At 53.5% G+C, this 17,552-nt stretch overlaps 1 protein-coding gene and 1 pseudogene across 2 annotated transcripts; one reads left to right on the plus strand and one right to left on the minus strand.

Moving 5' to 3' along the window:
- Positions 1–17,552, minus strand: part of LOC123018046 — a 40,236-nt pseudogene that overhangs the window by 13,072 nt on the left and 9,612 nt on the right.
- LOC123018035 (zinc finger protein 135-like) lies at positions 8,832–17,506 on the plus strand. 2 transcript variants are annotated; one of them, XM_044419770.1, is made up of 3 exons: positions 8,832–8,964; positions 10,689–10,801; positions 11,655–17,506. In XM_044419770.1, exon 3 carries the CDS (start codon positions 12,071–12,073, stop codon positions 13,181–13,183), a length of 1,113 nt encoding a protein of 370 aa, XP_044275705.1. In that variant the 5' UTR covers positions 8,832–8,964; positions 10,689–10,801; positions 11,655–12,070; the 3' UTR covers positions 13,184–17,506. The 2 variants fall into 2 exon arrangements, with proteins under 2 accessions (XP_044275705.1, XP_044275706.1); XM_044419771.1 differs by lacking the exon at positions 10,689–10,801 and having other exon boundaries at positions 8,844–8,964.

The following is a 17,552-nucleotide window of genomic DNA, read 5'->3' on the forward strand; positions in this document are numbered from 1 at the left end:
CTCGCCAGTGGGACTTCTTCCCTGGCACCAGATTACTATGATTCTCAACAGGGACAGGAGAATTGTCCACTTTCACCCCACAATGGACCCTTTCCCTGCTTGGGGTTTGAAGGTCCATTCCTATATTTAGTCGGACTTTGTTTGAACCTCCAGCTTGGAGGCATTTGGGTCTTCTTTGGAGAAAGACTCCCACATGCCAGAACCTCTTTTCACTGGTATCTTTTCTTTGGGTTTTCTCCCACTACAGCTTTCATGTTTAATTTTTCCTTATTGGTTTGATCTACTCAATAAATATAGGGGAACTGGCCACTATTCACCCACAGTAAACCCTTCCCCCTGCTTGGTGTTTGCTTTTCCCTCTTTCTTTACCTGGTCTATGTCACGCTTCCTCCATTCCCTGCAGGAAAGTCTCTCAGCGCTCTGCACCTCACGTTCCCTCGTTCTGCTGAAAGGCCGACAGATGCTCATGGATCTCCCACTCCTGCAAACCACCTGCATGGTGAAAAAGGCAAGGCAGAAATGTTGTCCGGAGTAGGCAGCAGATCCCACTGGAAAATCCCCAGAATGCAGCTGCCTCTGCTTCGGCTCTGGAGTACCATGCCTTTCCCGCTTCTTCACCATCCCGGGATTTAGGCTTTGTTTATGGACATTTTATGAGCTTTGTACTTAGCATAAAATCTTAAGAAACAGTGACCTTAGACATGCAAGAGCCACCTGCCACTCCCCATCTGGTTGGTGGTGCTCATGGGGAGCTGAACTTACATGAGCTGAGACTGCAGAGAGACTCAGCCCCTCAGCATTTTGGCTTCCTGAGAGACCAGGTTTGGAACTGAATGGACAAAGCAATCCATGGGATGAGCCAAATGGTACCAGAGCCACATGGGAAGAAACAGAGTGAGTCGGAAGGGGCATGCAGACCATCTAGTCTGACCCCTGGCTCCAGCCTGCTCCACTCAGGGCATGCCTACCATATGTGCAGTTCCCAGAGGTCCACTGTTCACCCAGCAGCCCTTGCAGAGGCACGGTGGGAACATCCTGGAAGAGCACACAAGCCACAATGAACGTTAAACATCTGCTACTCCTGCCAGCAGGGGGCGCTTCCACCATTGCCCCTCCCCAGCGATATCCGTGGCTGGATCCGTGGAGGGCAAAGGACAAGCCACGGGGAGGCAGTTCATCCCCTGGGCAGTCTACTGCTGCGCCCATGGGAAGCCCCTGGAAATCGGGCATGGGGGTGCAATGGGGGGCCGGGCGGATGCAGCCCCAGGTCTGCTCCAGCAATGCAGCGCACAACCCAAGTAATGGCACCCAGAGGCCTCCCTAATCTGGGCAAGAGAAGGACCTGACACATCCTCCAGAGGCCCTTCCCCAAAACCTGCAGGGATGTGCAGGGAGGGCCTGAATTGGTCCCTCGGGGTCCCACGGGGTGGTGTGTGGATGCTCTTGGCAGATGCACCTGCAAGGTCTGCAGCAGAGCAAATCAGCGGGAGGAGTTAATGGCCTGACCCCTGGGCCCCGTTGAGATCTGGCCGCATCGCATGGAAAGCGACCAGGCCCAGATATCTGATCCCCACCCCCAGCAGGGCAGTTTGTCAAGCAGCAGTGGGGCACTCCAGCACCAGGAGCAAGGGGTGTGAATCGGTGCCCCACTGCTGCTGCCTGGGGAACAGAGAGGTGGAAGCCAGGTCACCCCCGGGCCCTGATGGCTGTTCCTCCTCCACCCCACCAGGCTTTCAGAAGGGCACACACGCCCCTCCCGCTTCAGCTCCAGAGGAGCTCAGTGAGGACAGATGGTCAGGGAAGGGAAGCTTTCCAAGACCCACGATGCAGGGAGAACCTTTCTATGCTGACCAGCAATGCAGGGAATCACTCCCGGCACTGAAGGTGGGCCTTGCAACAGAGGGGTGGCTGGCCTCACTCCTGGCCTCAGCTCTGAGGAGGTATGGCAGAGAAATCACATACCGAGAAGAAACGGGAAGCCACGTTTCATCTCCCAGATTTCTCTCTGGGCTGGTTCCACAGTCATGTGGCTTGGAATGTCTCCCCTAAGTCCAAGGACTCCGACTCCATCCCTGGATACCCTTCGTCTGCTTTAGGAATTGGGGGAACTGATGTGAGTGGTGTCAGGGGAAACCTGTGCGGAGAAATTATTCTGCCTCAAATCATCTCTAAATGAGATGGGACGATCTGAGCCAGCAAGTTCTGGGGACCTGCACAATTTTAATATGAGAACTAATTAAACTAATTTAACTGTTATACTCTTGATATCTGTATATCTTATGAGACTCTTGTATCCAAGAGTTATCCTTAATCGTTTTCCCAGATTGGTTGTGTTCCTGCAATATAGCATTAAAACCTTCTGGAATTGTAGAATCGCAATCCGCGCCTGCCCTGCGACCCCTATCCTGCCCCACCAACCCAGATCCAGCCAGGAGCTCCTGAGGGGAAGGAGCTCCCCGCACGGCCCCACACCGGGTTTGTGCATTTGATTTGTAAAGTCAAATGGGCCTTATGAAAACTGAGCAACAACAAACCTAGTGTGGGTGACAGTAATCCAGCTGAGCTATTCAAAATCCAAAAAGACGATGCAGTAGAAGTGTTCCACTCAATATGCCACAAATCAGGAAAACTCACCACTGGCCACAGGGTTGGAAAAGGTCAGATTACATTCCAATTCCAAAGAAGAGCAATGCCAAAGAATGCTCAAACTACCACAACATTGCACTCATTTCACATGCTAGCAAGAGGAAGAGGAACTTGGGATCAAATTGCCAGCATGCTGGATCATGGAGAAAGCTAGGGAGTTCCAGAAAAACATCTACTTCTGCTTCATTGACTATGCTAAAGCCTTTGATTGTGTGGATCACAACAAACTGTGGCAAGTTCTAAAAGAGATGGGAGTAACTGAACATCTTATTTGTCTCTTGAGAAACCTATATTTGGCTCAAGAAGCAACAGTGAGAACTGGGCACGGAACCACTGATAGGTTCAAAATTGAGAAAGGAGTTTGGCAAGGCTGTATACTGTTGCTCTGCCTATTTAACATATGCAGGGCACACCATGAGAAAGGCGGGGCTAGATGAATCACCAGTTGGAATTAAGATTGCCGAGGGAAATATCAACAACCTCAAATATGCAGACTCTAATTACCACTCTAATGGCAGAAACTGAGGAGGAACTAAACAGCCTCTTGATGCAGGCAAAGGAAGAGAGTACTAAAGTTGGCTTGAAACTCAACATTAAGAAAATTAAGATCATGTCACCCGGTCCTGCTACTTCCTGCCAAATAGATGGGGAAGAAACGGAGGTAGTGACAGATTTCATGTTCCTGGGCTCCAAGATCACCACAGACGGGAACTGCAGTCAAGAAATTAAAAGACGCTTGCTCCTGAGGAGGAAAACTATGGCAAATCTAGACAGCATATTAGAAAGCTGTGACATCAGCCTGCCGACAAAAGTGCGTATAGTCCAGGCTGAGCGCCAAAGAATAGAGGCCTTTGAATTGTGGTGCTGGAGGAGACTCCTGCGAGGCCCTTGGACTGCAAGGTGATCAAACCAGTCAGTCCTAGAGGAGATCAACCTTGATTGCTCCTTGGAAGGCCAGATGGTGAAGATGAACCACAAAAACTTTGGCCACATAATGAGAAGGAGGGACTTACTGGAAAAGACCCTAATGCTGGGAACAGTAGATGGCAAAAGAAGAAGGGGACGGCAGAGAATGAGGTGGCTGGATGGAGTCACTGAAGGAGTTGGTGTGACCTTAAGTGGACTTTGGGGGAAGGTGGAGGACAGGAAGGCCTGGAGGAATGTTGTCCATGGGGTCACGATGGGTCAGATATGACTTTGCAAGTAACAACAACAGCAAGTGATTTCCTGATAAACATTCCTTTGGTTAGATTATTAATCAACTCAAGGGATATCTAAGAATTGTCCACTTTTAGGCAACAATGAACCCATTCCCCCAGCTTGCTGTTTCCTTTTCCCTTTCCCTTTATCTGGGTTATGTCATGGTTCCTCTTTTCCCTGACGGCTTTTACAGACTCTCTCCCCATCTCGCGCTCCCTCGTGCTGCTGAAAAGGCTGACAGATGCTCAGGGATCTCCCTCTCCTGCAAACCACCTGCATAACAACAGAGGCAAGGCAGAAATTTTGCAAGGAGATGGCAGCCGATCCCACTGGAAAATCCCAAGAATCCAGCTACCTCTGCTTCAGCCCCTGGAGTGCCACCTCTTTCCCACTGCATGGGAGCTTTTTGTTGTCTGCGTATACCTGGGATTTCAGGATGGATTTATGAAGATCTCGCCAGGCGGTGTACCATTTCCTGAAAGGAAGCAGAAATAACATTGATGTGCATTCTACTTAGAGTAAATTATAAGGGAAGACAAGAGAGAAAGACCAGTGTCCTGCCACCACTGGGACCAGCACCCATGGAAAGGTCCATGCCCAGCTCGTCAGCCTTTCTCCCTCCTGGGAGACCCTCCAGGGGTGGCCATCTTGTCTAAACCTAAACGAGAGAGCAAGCCCTGGGGTGAGCCAAGCGAGGCCAGAGGCAGTTGGGACGAGGCTGGCAGCCTCCCCGGGCAGCTCCCATGGGTGCCGGTGCAATGCACGTGTGAGGGGCCCTTCCTCCAAACTCCGGAGAGATGTGCAGGGAGGGGGTGGCGTCGCCCTTCTGCAGAAGGGGATGGAGTGCGGATGCCTCCGCCTTGCTGGATTGAGGCCGAGTGAAATGGAGGGCTCTCAACCTTCCTCCCGGGCCTTCCCAGATCCCCAACTCCTCTGCAACTGGGGGGGGGGGGGCTCGTGCCATTTGTCCCTCCCCCTCCTCTCCCTTCCAACCCACAAACCCCGGAACCCTGAGCTGATCCCCCATTGTGTGACCGGGATGCACCGGGGGTCCTTGCACTGTGGGACAAAGAAGCGGGACCCAAATCGGGTCCCCATTGGTCTGCCTGCTGGTGGGGGTTGAGGAGAAAGGTGGAAACCAGGCCACCTCCTGGCCGCGCCGGTTGTCCTGTTTCCCCACCGGCCGGGCTTCAGGGGGGCACACACGCCCCTCCTGCTTTTTCTCCACAATAACTTAGCGGGGGTTCGGGAGCTGGCGGATTACAAGACCCACAATCCCGGAAGTTTCCCGGCCTACTGGGGAGGGTGGACCTCGAACTCGGCACCCGCCGCCGTGCAAGGCGAGAAAAGGCCAGCCCGGACTCTCCCGGCTCGGCCCGACGTAACGAACCGGTCCCACCCGCGCGCACGGGGGGCGCCGCCATCCCGCCCCGAGGCTCCGGAGCCGGCAAGGAGCTCCGGAGGGGCAGAAGCGCCCCCCCTCATCCCGCGCAGCCTCGCCCCCCTCCCCGCACCCGGCCATTGCCCCAGGAAATCCCGGGACGCGAGCCCTGCCCGGAGCAATGCACGCCCTGCCACCCCTCGCGCGGGGAGCCGGGATCGGACGGGGGCTCTGCCGCCGCAACGCCGGCGAAGGGGGGCTCTCCGCTTCCGCCCCCCACGCTCGCCCTCCTTCTCCCCGGCCCCCCGCCCACCCCATCGCTCTCGCCCACCTTCCCGCCGCGCAGTGCGTTTCTCCTAGCCAGGTGTGTCGCCGAGGCCTCCCTCGCCGCTCTGCCGCCTCTCCGGGCAGCGCAGCGATCCTCGCCGGACACTCCTGGGCCGGAGCGGAAACGAAGCGAGCCCCCTGCTGCCCGCCCACCGGAACTGCTTCCCTGGCGAGGATCGGAAAAGCCGCATCCCAGAGTCGCACCTGGATGCGCCGCTTTTCTCCCCGCCGTGCACGGGGGTCTATTAGACTCGAATGGAATCTCGGAGCGCATCCGCCTCCAACAAGTGCGCCATTAAATCGGGGGCGGGGGGGGGGGAGCGTCCTTTCTGTCCACCTGGTACCAACAGGGGAATCCAGAGGATCCTAGAAGGGTTGCTCGCTGCTACAAAACTGCTACATAATCCCTGCCGGAATTCAGAGTTCGCCAAGGAATCCCTGGTTAGCTGGCCCAGAGTGCTTTCTGCCTGGAGCCAGTCAGAAGGACGCGAGTTGCTTCCTCGGGTTCAAAGCCTTCCCACTGGCGGGATGCATCCGCTGAGATTCTGATTTCATGAATGCTTTCTCCATTTCCATGTGTAAACAGACCTGGAGATTGGAAATGTCAATGCACTGCAGTTGTAAATATTGTCATCTTGTCACTTGTACGTCCGGTTGCTTTGCATTATTTGTTCTGTATATTCTGGCCTCAGACTGTCATTGTCCTGTCTGCATCCTGCCATCAATTGCTCTGAGCCAGTGCCCGTGAGTAGGAGATCATAAAATGCTCTGTACATGCTCTGAAAACTTGTACTTGAGTTTGCCTCTACCTGGTCATATATTTCCGTTCGCGACTGCTGGTACTGGGGCCCCGATCCATCAAGCAGCAGAGGTTGAAACGGTTGATCTTTCCCACGGACCGAGTATTTCCTCGCAAATTGAAAAGCGACATTCCGCCAGCTTGAGGGTCCCCGAAAAGAAGTGGGGAACTCTAACCCCAGGGACCCCTCCTCTACACCCTTCCCCTCTTGAGCAAGGCCAGCAGCACGGCATCTGCCATCCCCGCCGCTCCACCTCTTCCCGCCGACCCCCTCCCCCGCCGCTCAACCTCTCCCCCGGACCCAATTTCCCCAGCGCCTTTTCACGCCCAGAGCAGCTGCCGCCTCTTCCGCTCTCCCTGAGCGGGGGGAGCGCTGGCCCGTTCCCGCCTCGTCTTCCCCCAGCCGCCAGTCCCCGGCGCCGCCACCCAACGCTCCCCCCTCTAGCCCCTTCTCCTCCGTCCTCGCTCGCGATCTCTCTCCAGCGCCCCCTTCGGGGATCCGCGCGTGGACCGCGGCAAGAGTGCCTGGTCAGAGCTGCGGCCTTGGGCAAGGGGCCTGCACAGGCCTCGTGACGCCCCCGACCCGTCCAGATTTGGGGGTGGGGCTGGACGCATCCACGGGGAAGGAGCTACCAGAGCAGACGAGTCTCGCCGGCCAGGGTGCCTCCTTCCCGGCCAGACAAATTTTCTGAGGGTCTAGGGCGGGTGGGGCAGGGGGAGGAGATGCTCTCCCAGCGTCCTACCAGGGGGCCGTGCGGGCTGGCCTTTCCCATCCTCTTCGGACTGGCATCGGGGCGCGCTTGGCCTTCCAGGTCCAGGTGGGTCCCTTCCCCCTCAGAGGCTCCCCGAATATTTCTACGGATCCCGTTTTGGCACCATCGATTTCGTGGCTCGGTTCATGCGGGCGATGCGCCCCTATCTTCCTTGCGCTTTAGGGAGGCCTCTCCGTACACCACCAGGGGGAATGCAGCGCATCCAGATGTGCAGGATCCGGGATCTGGCTTTTCGTGGTTTCCCAGCAGCGAGACGTGCCTGGGAAGAGGGGGAGGGGGAGTGAAGGGGTGCGGGGAATCGGAGGTGAAGGGGGCCGACCATGGAAGGGTGTTGGTGGGGAAGAAGGACGGGGAGGGTCCCCTCCTTCCCCTTGGCGTCAAAGCTGGGAGAGCGCTGGGTCCATCTTCCCTGCTACACAGCACCACACGGCTTGCATGACCCAATCTTCTCCCCTTGGAATCACTCCCCGGACAGGACTTGAGCACCGGGCTGTTCCGGTGTGGGGGAGCAGGCCCTACGTGGGGCCGGGCGGGGATCTCCTTCCCCTCCGGAGCTCCTGGCGGGGTCTGGGGCGGTGGGGCAGGATGGGGTTCTCAGAGTAGGTGCGGATTGTGATTCTACAATTCCAGAAGTTGCTCAGGGAACACAACCAGTCTGGGAAAACTATTAAGGGTTACTGTAAGATATAACAGTCTCATAAGATATACGGATCTCAAGGGTATAAATGTTAAATTACTTTAATTAGTTCTCATATTAAAATTGTGTAGGTCCCCAGAACTTTCTGGCTCAGACCGTCACACCTAGTGAAGAGATGATTAGAGGCAGAGTAATTTCTCCACACGGGTTTCCCCTGCCACTACTCCCATCAGTCCCAGAATCCAAAAGAAGTTTGTAGCCCAATGGTGCCCGTTCTCCCAGTTCCTAAAGCAGACGAAAGGCATCCAGGGATGGAGTCGGAGTCCTTGGTCTTAGTGGGACACATTCCAAGCCACATGACTGTGGAACCAGCCCAGAGAGAAATCTGAGAGACCAAAGGTGGCTTCCTGGTTCTTCTGTGTTTGTGATTTCTCTGCCATGTCAGCTTCACCCTTTCCTGAGACCTCCCCCCGCCCCGTTTCACCCTAATTTGGTTGGTGCAGCATGTTTGGATGAGACCAGACAGCTGGAAGCCAATTTGGACCTTCTGAACTGGGTCGTTTCCAAAGCAGCCCTTCTCGGAGTTAATTGGCTGTAGAGCTGGGTAGAAACGCGAGAAAAGAGTGGATAAGATATGAAGCAACTCCTACAATCTTCCATCACTTCCAAAAGAGATGCTCTCATCTGGCACTTGCTCTCCCCGGAAATTCAAGCGACATGGCCTTGATGGAGCCAGACCTCCTGCCATGGCTCTGACCATTATGAACCCCCCCCCCCACGCGCGCGCGCGTAAATTTGCCCCTAACCACATTGTGGGCCCCATTCCCCCACTGGGCCCCGTTCTGAGATCCTCTGGAGCCCCTTTTTTGCGCACAGAAACTATGGCACCCCGGATTTTGGGGCTCACTTGATGGAGGCGGATGCGCTGAGTGCTTTGGCTGCAGTTCGGGAATCCGCGCCGCACAAAACTATTGAAATGCGACGCATCCAGCGGCGATTCGCGATCCGGCTTTTCGGCCCTCCCGCGGGAAGCAGTTCCGGAGTGGGCGGGCAGCAGGGTCTCGCGTCGCTTCCGCTCCGGGTCTGGAGTGCGCGAGGGGAGCGCGGCGCTGCCTGGAGGGGCGGGAGAGGCGCGGGGGGAGCCCCGCGGACGCCCCGGCCTGGTGGTCCCGGCAGCGAGACGGGCTCGGAGAAAGTCAAGGTATGCTCGTGGAGGGGAGGGGGCGGAGGGGAGCCCGGGGAGAAGGAGGGGAGCACGGGAGGCCAAGCAGGGGGAGATCCCCCCCCCTTGGCGTTGCGAGTGCGATCGGGAGACGAGCTGGACTTTCCTTGCTGGAACAGCCGCGTCTCCTCCTGTGCTGGCGCCGCGCAAGACGGGGCCGCGGTTGGGGACGCGGCGTCATTCCGGACAGGCTCTGCTGGGCTTCCCCAGGTGGGGCCCGTGGAGGCGCCCGCTGGAGCTGCTGCTCCGGGAAAGAGTCTCTCCGGAGGGAAGGGGCCGCCGTGGCGGCCGGCTTTGTGTCCACCCCCCTACAGCGCCATCCTGGCTCATGGCGCCTTCCCAGGATGGTGCCGGCATGAACTCCTGTGGAGGCGACCCCAAGGGACCCCCGCTCGGATCCCTCCTCGGAGCCGAAGCCAGGAGTGAGGCCAGGCGCGCCTCCGTTGCAAGGCCGCCTTCGGTGCCGGGAGCGATTCCCAGCGTTGCCGGGCGGGCGGCGTAGAAACGTTCTGCTTGTATTGTGGGTCTGGGAAAGCTTCCCAACCCGGGCCATCCTCCCTGGCTGAGCTGCTGTGGAGCTGAAGCGGGGGGTGGGGGGCGTGCCCCTCTGAATGCCTGGCGGGGGTTGAACATAATCAGCCATTGGCCCCGGGGGTGGCCTGGTTTTCACCTGTCTGTCCCCCAGGCAGCAGCAGTGGGGCACCGATCCACACCCCTGCCTCCTGGTGCTGGATTGCCCCACTGCTGCTTGGCAGGCTGCCCTGCTTGGGGGGGGCGAGGACGAATGTCCGTGCCTGGTCCCTTTCCATGCGGTGTGGCCAGATCTCAACAGGGGGCAGGCCGTGAACTCCTCCCGCTGGTTTGCTCTCCTGCAGACCTTCCTGGTGCAGCTGCCAAGAGCATCCACACCCCATCCCGTTTTCCAAAGGGACCAATCCAGGCCCTGCCTGCACATCTCTCTAGGTTTCAGGGGAAGGGGCTCTGGCGTGTGTGTCGGGACCTTCTCTTGCCCGGATCAGGAGGGCCTCTAGGTGGTGTTGCTCCGCTTGTGCCCCGCCTTCCTGGGGCAGACCTGGTGGCTGCCTCCGCCCCTTGCGTCCACCTGGTCCCCCATTGCACCCCCCTGCCAGAGTTCCGGGACCTTCCACTGGGGGCAGCTGTGGGCTGCCCCAGAGACGAACGTCCTCCCAATGGCGTGTTCTTCCCCCTCCAGTGACCCTGCCATGGATATCGCTGGGGAGGGGCAACGGTGGAAGGGCCCCCCGCTGGCAGGACACGCATGTGTTCCACACACGGTGTGGCTTGTGTGCCCTTCCGGGATGTTCCCACCGTGCCTCTGAAGGGGCTGCTGGGTGAAGTGTGGACATGCCTGGGAACCTCACGGAAGGCTGTCTCTGTGCAGCCTCAGCTCCGGCTCACACAAGTTAAGCTCCGCTTGAACATGACCAACCAGATGGAGAATGGCAGGTCCCTCTTGTGTTTCTCAGTGGCCCTCTTTCTTAAGGTTTTGTGCTAAGTACAAAGCTCATAAAATGTCCATAAATCAGTACCTAAATCCCAGGTACCTGGAGCAATGGGAGCGGGATGGCACTCCAGTGGCCGAAGCAGAGGCCGCTGCATTCAGGGGATTTTCCAGTGGGATCTACTGCCCCCTCCTGGCAACATTTCCGCCTTGCCCTTGTCCCCATGCTGGTGGTTTGCAGGAGAGGGAGATCCGTGAGCATCCGTCAGCATTTCCAGGAGAATGAGGGAGCGTGAGGTGCAGAGAGAGACTTTCCAAGCCTACAGGGAACGGAGGAAGCGTGACACAGACCAGGTAAAGAAAGAGGAAAAAGCAAACACCAAAGAGGGGGAAGGGTGCATTGAAAGGTAAAAGTGGACAATTCTTCGGTATCCCTTGAGTAGAATAGTAATCCAACCAAAGGAACGTTCAATAGGAAATGAGTGGGTATTATAAAGCGCTGGGGGAGAAAACGCATTAAAACAATAGAGGTGAAATGAAGTTCTTGAAAAGCATAAGTCTTTCTCTAAGGGAGAGACCCCAAATGCCGAAGATGCAAAAAATGCATGGAATGAGAGAAGTTCTTCGGTTTCAGCCATCATAGTTCATGCTATGGACCACCAAGCAGGGAAAGGGTCCATTGCGCAAAGTGGAGTCAAGTTGAGGGAGACCTGGAGAGCTTCTGGCCAGGCTGTGTCTCTGCCTCCAAGCTGGAGGTTCAAACAAAGCCTGACTAAATATCAGCCTGGACCTGCTGCTGCTGCTCCCTGCAAAGGCAACTTATCTCCAGGAATCAGGGAAAGGTTACCTGGACCTTCTGTGGTGGAGCTGAACAAGACCAAATGCCTTGCATAGATGGCACTTCCTTTGCAGCGCTGGCAGCTGGCGGGTAGGTGCCTCCTCCTTTTTCAGGCCAGCTGGGCTCTGCACTTCCTCGCAGCTCCCACCGCACCCCGGGGAATTCCTCAGGGAACCCCGTAAGCAGGTCGTCATTGCAAATGCAATCCCCGAGGAAGGTGCTTTTTGGAGGGGCATTCAGAGAGGAAAAGGGTTCATGTCGGGAGGTGCTGAAGTGAAGATGCCACATTTGCCTTGTACTCAAATGAGTTCATTTCTTTCAGCCATTATCTCCTAACAGGAATTTAATTTTGTCTTTTTTTCCACGCAGGTGAATGCCAAGAGAGTGGAAGTGGAGCAGTTCCAGGTGTCCTCCAATGAGAACCAAGTGAGCACAAAGTGAGAGAAGAGAGACTTGAAAATCCAAACAGGACAAAAAAGCATCAGTGAAACCAAGTGAGGAACGTGAGGAACCAATCCTGCATTTTTCAGGGTGCTGGAAATCACAACCCTTAATTCCAGAAGGTTGCTAAGTCAAGAAGAGGGGAGGGAATATCGGGTGTGGAAATTTATCAAAAGGCAGATGGAACAAACAGATAAACTGTAGAAATTCCAGAGACCAAATGCAAAGTATGGAATATTATAAAAGCATCCACGCAGGCACGATTTCAAATGTGTGCTGTGTAAAACGGCACAAGCCTTAGCAAGCCGCAGTGATCCCACACTTAGAGGAAGCCATATCGAATTATGGAAAGTAGACAGTCCTGCAGTGCTGGTGGAAATCTGATTAGCAATCTAAGAATCCACAGTGGAGAAAAGCCCTACACATGCACAGAATGTGGAAAGAGCTTCACTCAGAGAAATTATCTAACAAGGCATCAAACAATCCACACTGGGGAGAGGCCCTACAGATGTATGGATTGTGGTAAGCGCTTCAACCAGAGTAGTATACTTACAAACCATCAAAGAACACATACTGGTGAAAAACCTTTTACATGCATGGAATGTGGAAAAAGCTTCACTCAACGTGGAAAACTTTCTATACATCAAAGAACACACACAGGGGAGACGGCACATAAATGCATGCAGTGTGGCGAGAGTTTCAGTCAGAGTAAACTTCTTAGGATTCATCAAAGAACCCACACTGGGGAGACGCTATACGGATGCATGGAATGTGGAAAGAGTTTCACTTACCGTGGAGGACTTATGCATCATCAACAAACCCACACTGGGGAGAGGCCCTACAGATGTATGGAATGTGGTAAGTGCTTCAACCAGAGTAGTACTCTTAGAAACCATCAAAGAACACATACTGGTGAAAAGCCTTTTACATGCATGAAATGTGGAAAGAGTTTCACTGGACAAGGAAGTCTTATAAAGCATCAAAGAACTCATACTGGGGAGAGGCCCTATACATGCACGGAATGTGGAAGGAGCTTCAGCCAGCGTGATCCCCTTACAAACCATCAAAGGACCCACACTGGGGAGAGGCCCTATAGCTGCATGGAATGTGGAAAGAGCTTCCGCCGGAATGGTCATCTTGCAAACCATCAAAGAACCCACACAGGGGAGAAGCCATTTAAATGCACAGAATGTGGAAAGAGCTTCAGCTTGGACAATTCCCTTAGGAACCATCGAAGGACCCACACTGGGGAGAGGCCCTATAGCTGCATGGAATGCGGAAAGAGCTTCAGCCAGAATGGTCATCTTGCAAACCATCGAAGAACCCACACAGGGGTGAAGCCATTTAAATGCACAGAATGTGGAAAGAGCTTCGGCCAGAGTGGTCATCTTACAGAGCATCAAAGAACGCACACTGGGAGCAGCTATGTAAAAGCAGTGAAGTTGGACAGAGCTTGAATGAACATGAACATGGACATGAACCATCAAAGAATGCACACTGATGACCAGCCTTTTAAATGCACGGAATGCAGGAAAAGGTTCAATTGCAGAGGAGGTCTAATGAGACATCAAAAAATCCACACTGGAGAGAGGCCTTATATGTTGAAAAAGTTTTGCTGAAAGTGGAACTCTTGCAAAGCATCGAAGAACTCACATAGGGGAGAAACCCTTTAAATGCACAGAATGTGGAAAGAGCTTCAGCTGGGATCATTCTCTTAGGAAACATGAAAGAACCCACACTGGGGAGAGGCCGTATGCCTGCATGGAATGCGGAAAGAGCTTCAGCCAGAGCTGTCATCTTACAAAGCTTACAAAGAACCCACAGGGGGAGTGGGGGGAGCAGCTATGTAAAAGCAGTGACCTTGGAAAGAGCTTCAGCTGGAGTCATTCTCTCATGAAACATCAAAAAACTAACACTGGGTAGAGGCCATATCAATGTGTATAGGGTGCAATCGACTTCTCCTGGAGGGATCATTTTGTGAGCCATCAAAGGACAAATACTGGCAAAAAGCCTTTTCAATGCATGCAGTCTGGAAGAAGCTGCCGTTTACGTGGCAGTCTTACAACCCATGAACAAATTCACACAGGGTAGAGGCTGTATAAGTACATGGACTGTGGAAAGAGCTTCAGAGGAGGTAGATGAGGCTAGGGTTATGGAGGCCACATTGGGGTCACCCCCTGGTAGCCGAGGAGCTCCTCAATGCCCTGGATGTCACAAAGGCACTGGGCCAAGATCGGCTACACTCAAAATTGTTTAGGAATAGCCAGGGGTGCTCTCGCATCCATTGCCCTGCATTTTGTTCTGCAAAGCAGAAGTTCTGGAGGATTGGAGGGTGGCATCAGTAGTTCCAGTCTTCAAAACTGGTAGCTGGGTGGATATGGGGAATTACAGGCCTGTTAGCCTCACACCCATTCTCAGAAAGACAATGGAGCCTGTTCACAGAAAAACAAGAGTTATCATCCCGCCTCACTGCCTTGCCATAAACAGATCACAAAGGGTGCCTCAGTGTCTGGTGGCGAAGACCAAATGACCCTACTCCATTAGTGGGTGTATATATAGTGTTATATATGCAGGCTTGGAAAACTGGCAGCCAGCGCTTTCTTGGGATGCTCATGGCTGCTCCCCAGCACAGGGCAACTCCTGACATGGAGGTGCGAAAAAGGAGGGAGCGGGGCCGGAGCTGGTCTTCTCCAGCACCAGACTCGGCAAGCATCTGTTGCTGTCCTTCTGCGGCACTGGCTAGCTGGCCAGCACCGCTCCTTCTCCAAGCCCAGAGTGGCCGTGCTGGCTGTCCGGCAAGGCCAAAGCAGCCGTGCCTGATTAACTGGCTGCCTGTAGTGTGTGAAGCTGTGGCCACTGCCTGGTTGCTGCCTACGGCTTGCAATGGCTCAAGGAAGGGGGGCTGCTGTCTTACATCAGCTGACTCGCCTGAGGCTGGACCACCTGGAAATCATTGATGCAATGGGAGGACCGTGCCCAGATGCTCCTTGCCACACACAGCAGTGCCCACGTGGGATCTTTAGACCAGGCTGAGAAAAGCTCCAAAAACCACAGGGAGACCAGAGGACCATGGAATTCGTGGAGGACCTGAAGTTCCTGCTCAAACACCAACCCTGCAAGGGAGGACCAGCAGCATAACACACCAGGACGAGAAGGAGCTGACATCAGGGTCAGCCAAGAGCCCGCAACTGGAGGGGGCAATGGAGAAGAGCCCCGAAGAAAAGCAACCTATCGGGGACCAGGATCGGGTTCTGGCTTGAAGACTTGGATCAAAGAGACTAGCAGTTGCCTAATGCTAAGTAGCCTAGATGATGATGCGGAAGGAAAGAGGGGGAGATTCTTGCAGTTGTTACTCTGGCTGTCTCTGTGTACTTCAGTTAATTCTGTTACTCCTTTCTATACTATATGTCCTTGTAGGAAGAAAACAGTGGACTTCCTAATTTCTGAGTTTTCAGTTTTAGAATACTGGTTCAGTGTGTAATAGAATGTTTATGCTTTAGTGGCAATGGTGAAAACCCAGCATGGATTTCTTACACTGGAACGTGTTATATGTCTGGATTCACACCAAGGACCAGGTAAAACAGACATGCAGATTACAGGAGGACAGGCACATGCTGTCCCAGATCAGCTAAAGGAGAGTAAAAAGGAAAGAAATATTTGTTTAAAAAATGATTACACAGGTTCCTAGGGAAAACAATTTCCATGTGAAGCCGCTACAGGTAAGGACCACTGAAAGCACTCTACCACTTGGGGTGATGATGGTGGACCAGCAACATCCTTACAGCCAATTGGCACATGCTGGAATAGGCTCCCTGTGTGAGAGAGAGAATTTGGTGTGGTGGCTGGCATGGGGCTTTGTTTCTGCTAAGCTGGAAAGGCCCTGCCTGCAGCTTGGATGGGCAACCACATGTGGATGCTGACTGCTATGCATTATTCACACAAATGGAGCTGGTAAGTGCCACTTGGTACAACCTGGAATACGCACTATGGGTACAAGACAACTTGGTGCTGGCCAAAAGACGGAGGTCAGCAAACATGCCTAGCTCAATGGCTCACATTGGCATATACAAAACTCCACAAGAGAAAACCCTCTACAGGGGATCTCTGGACTCAGTCTCACAACATGGATTGGCCTTCTAACCATGGAAACCACCCATGGGACTTACAGGGTTAGTAGCCAGAAGGCTTTCACAGCTTTCCCTACAGAAGGATAGGGCACTGGATACCTTGTCCCCAATCTCTGAATGATTACAGAATTCCCCAGGGGCCCTTGCCCTAACTGCAGAGAAGTAGTTCAAACAGTGGTGGAAGACATTGTCAAAGGGGGGGGGGGTATTCATTTCTCTGGGCCATTCTTCCACCATTTGGAGTTTTCCCAAATCACCATGGCCTTAGAGTGCTGTATCTGCATTCAATGTTTGTAGTGAAGCACCTGATGCCATTTCAGACATACAAAGCTCAGCTACAGCAACTTGCCATACAAAGTTGCTAGACATTGCATTGCTGGCAAGCCAGGACGGTTTGCGAAACTTGTGGAAGACAAAACTGTTTCTTTGGAGCATCACATTTAAAAGCTCAGTGCTTTATAAGCTGCTTTACATTTCATTCTGGTAAGAGTGGCCTGGGAGGGTTGCTTTCATGGTTCTCCAACTGAGGCTGTTACTGGCAGAGCTTGCCAACAATTATTCTAGTATTTCTCAGGCATGTCATGAACAGAGCTGGCTGGAGCCAGGGGTCAGAGTGGTTGCCCCAGGAGGTGCCTTCGGAATCGCTCTGCTTTTGTGCTTCTGTGTTTATCGAAATGGCCCTCACCTGCACAGGCAGTCTGCACCTTCAAGGTGAAGCTGCAGGGGCTGGGCGGCCTGTCTCCCTGGTCAGGAGGAATCTGTCTTTTGCTAGAAGCTGTAGCCAATTGCAGCACCCCAAAATACCTCAAGACTGGTTAGCCAGAGGGAGGCCACAGAGTAAAAACACCACAGTTATATACATGAACTGGTGGGATAGCATTTTTGGTAAGGCATGGTGGAAAAAGAGGCTGTTGTCATGAGTCGTGCATTAGGAGCTATTCTCATCTTACCCTGTTGTATCCCATGCTTTATCAAGCTTATTCAATCAGTTATACAAGGTACTCGTATGGAGGCCGCCCTGGTGGATGCCTCACCCCAGGAGTCTTCAATGGGCCGAATCATGGTCTTAAAGCCACTTACACAGGATATTTCCCAACTCATAGAAAAGCCAGAGTGTGCTAACTCAGATATGTGCAGAATTATGTTTCACCTAGCAGTTTGGCAGGATAATAAAAAGGGGGGAAAGCCGTACACAGAAAAACAAGATTTATCACCCCGCCTCACTGCCTTGCCATAAACAGATCACAAAGGGTGCCTCAGTGTCTGGTGGTGAAGACCAAATGACCCCACTCCATTAATGGGTAACTGTCAATTGTAATCTGTGTATTTTATTGGTTTGCCAAAGTGCCTTCTTGACCCTATAAAGTTCACAAATGTAACCTTTTCTGGCAAGCCTGTTCCAGATAACTTTAGTCTGATGGCTTGTCAAAGGCATCTAATTAGAGTGAAATGTAACTTTTCTTTATAGTGTCGTGATGTGTATGCAATCACTTTCCTATCCATATCAATGTATCCAATCACCTTCCTGGGAATTGTATTCACTTCCCTTTTGGTGTATTCTATATAACCCTATGGAAATTAACATGGGGGTGTTGCTATTTTAGGCACCCCTATATCCATGCATTCAATTGTAATTAAACCTGCTTGCCTTGACAAGAAACTGATTTCCGAGCCTTAATTGTGGATCGGTGTGACAAGT

Source organism: Varanus komodoensis, unplaced genomic scaffold, assembly GCF_004798865.1.
Source record: "Varanus komodoensis strain SLA01 unplaced genomic scaffold, ASM479886v1 scaffold108, whole genome shotgun sequence".
In the NCBI taxonomy this organism is placed as follows: domain Eukaryota; kingdom Metazoa; phylum Chordata; class Lepidosauria; order Squamata; family Varanidae; genus Varanus; species Varanus komodoensis.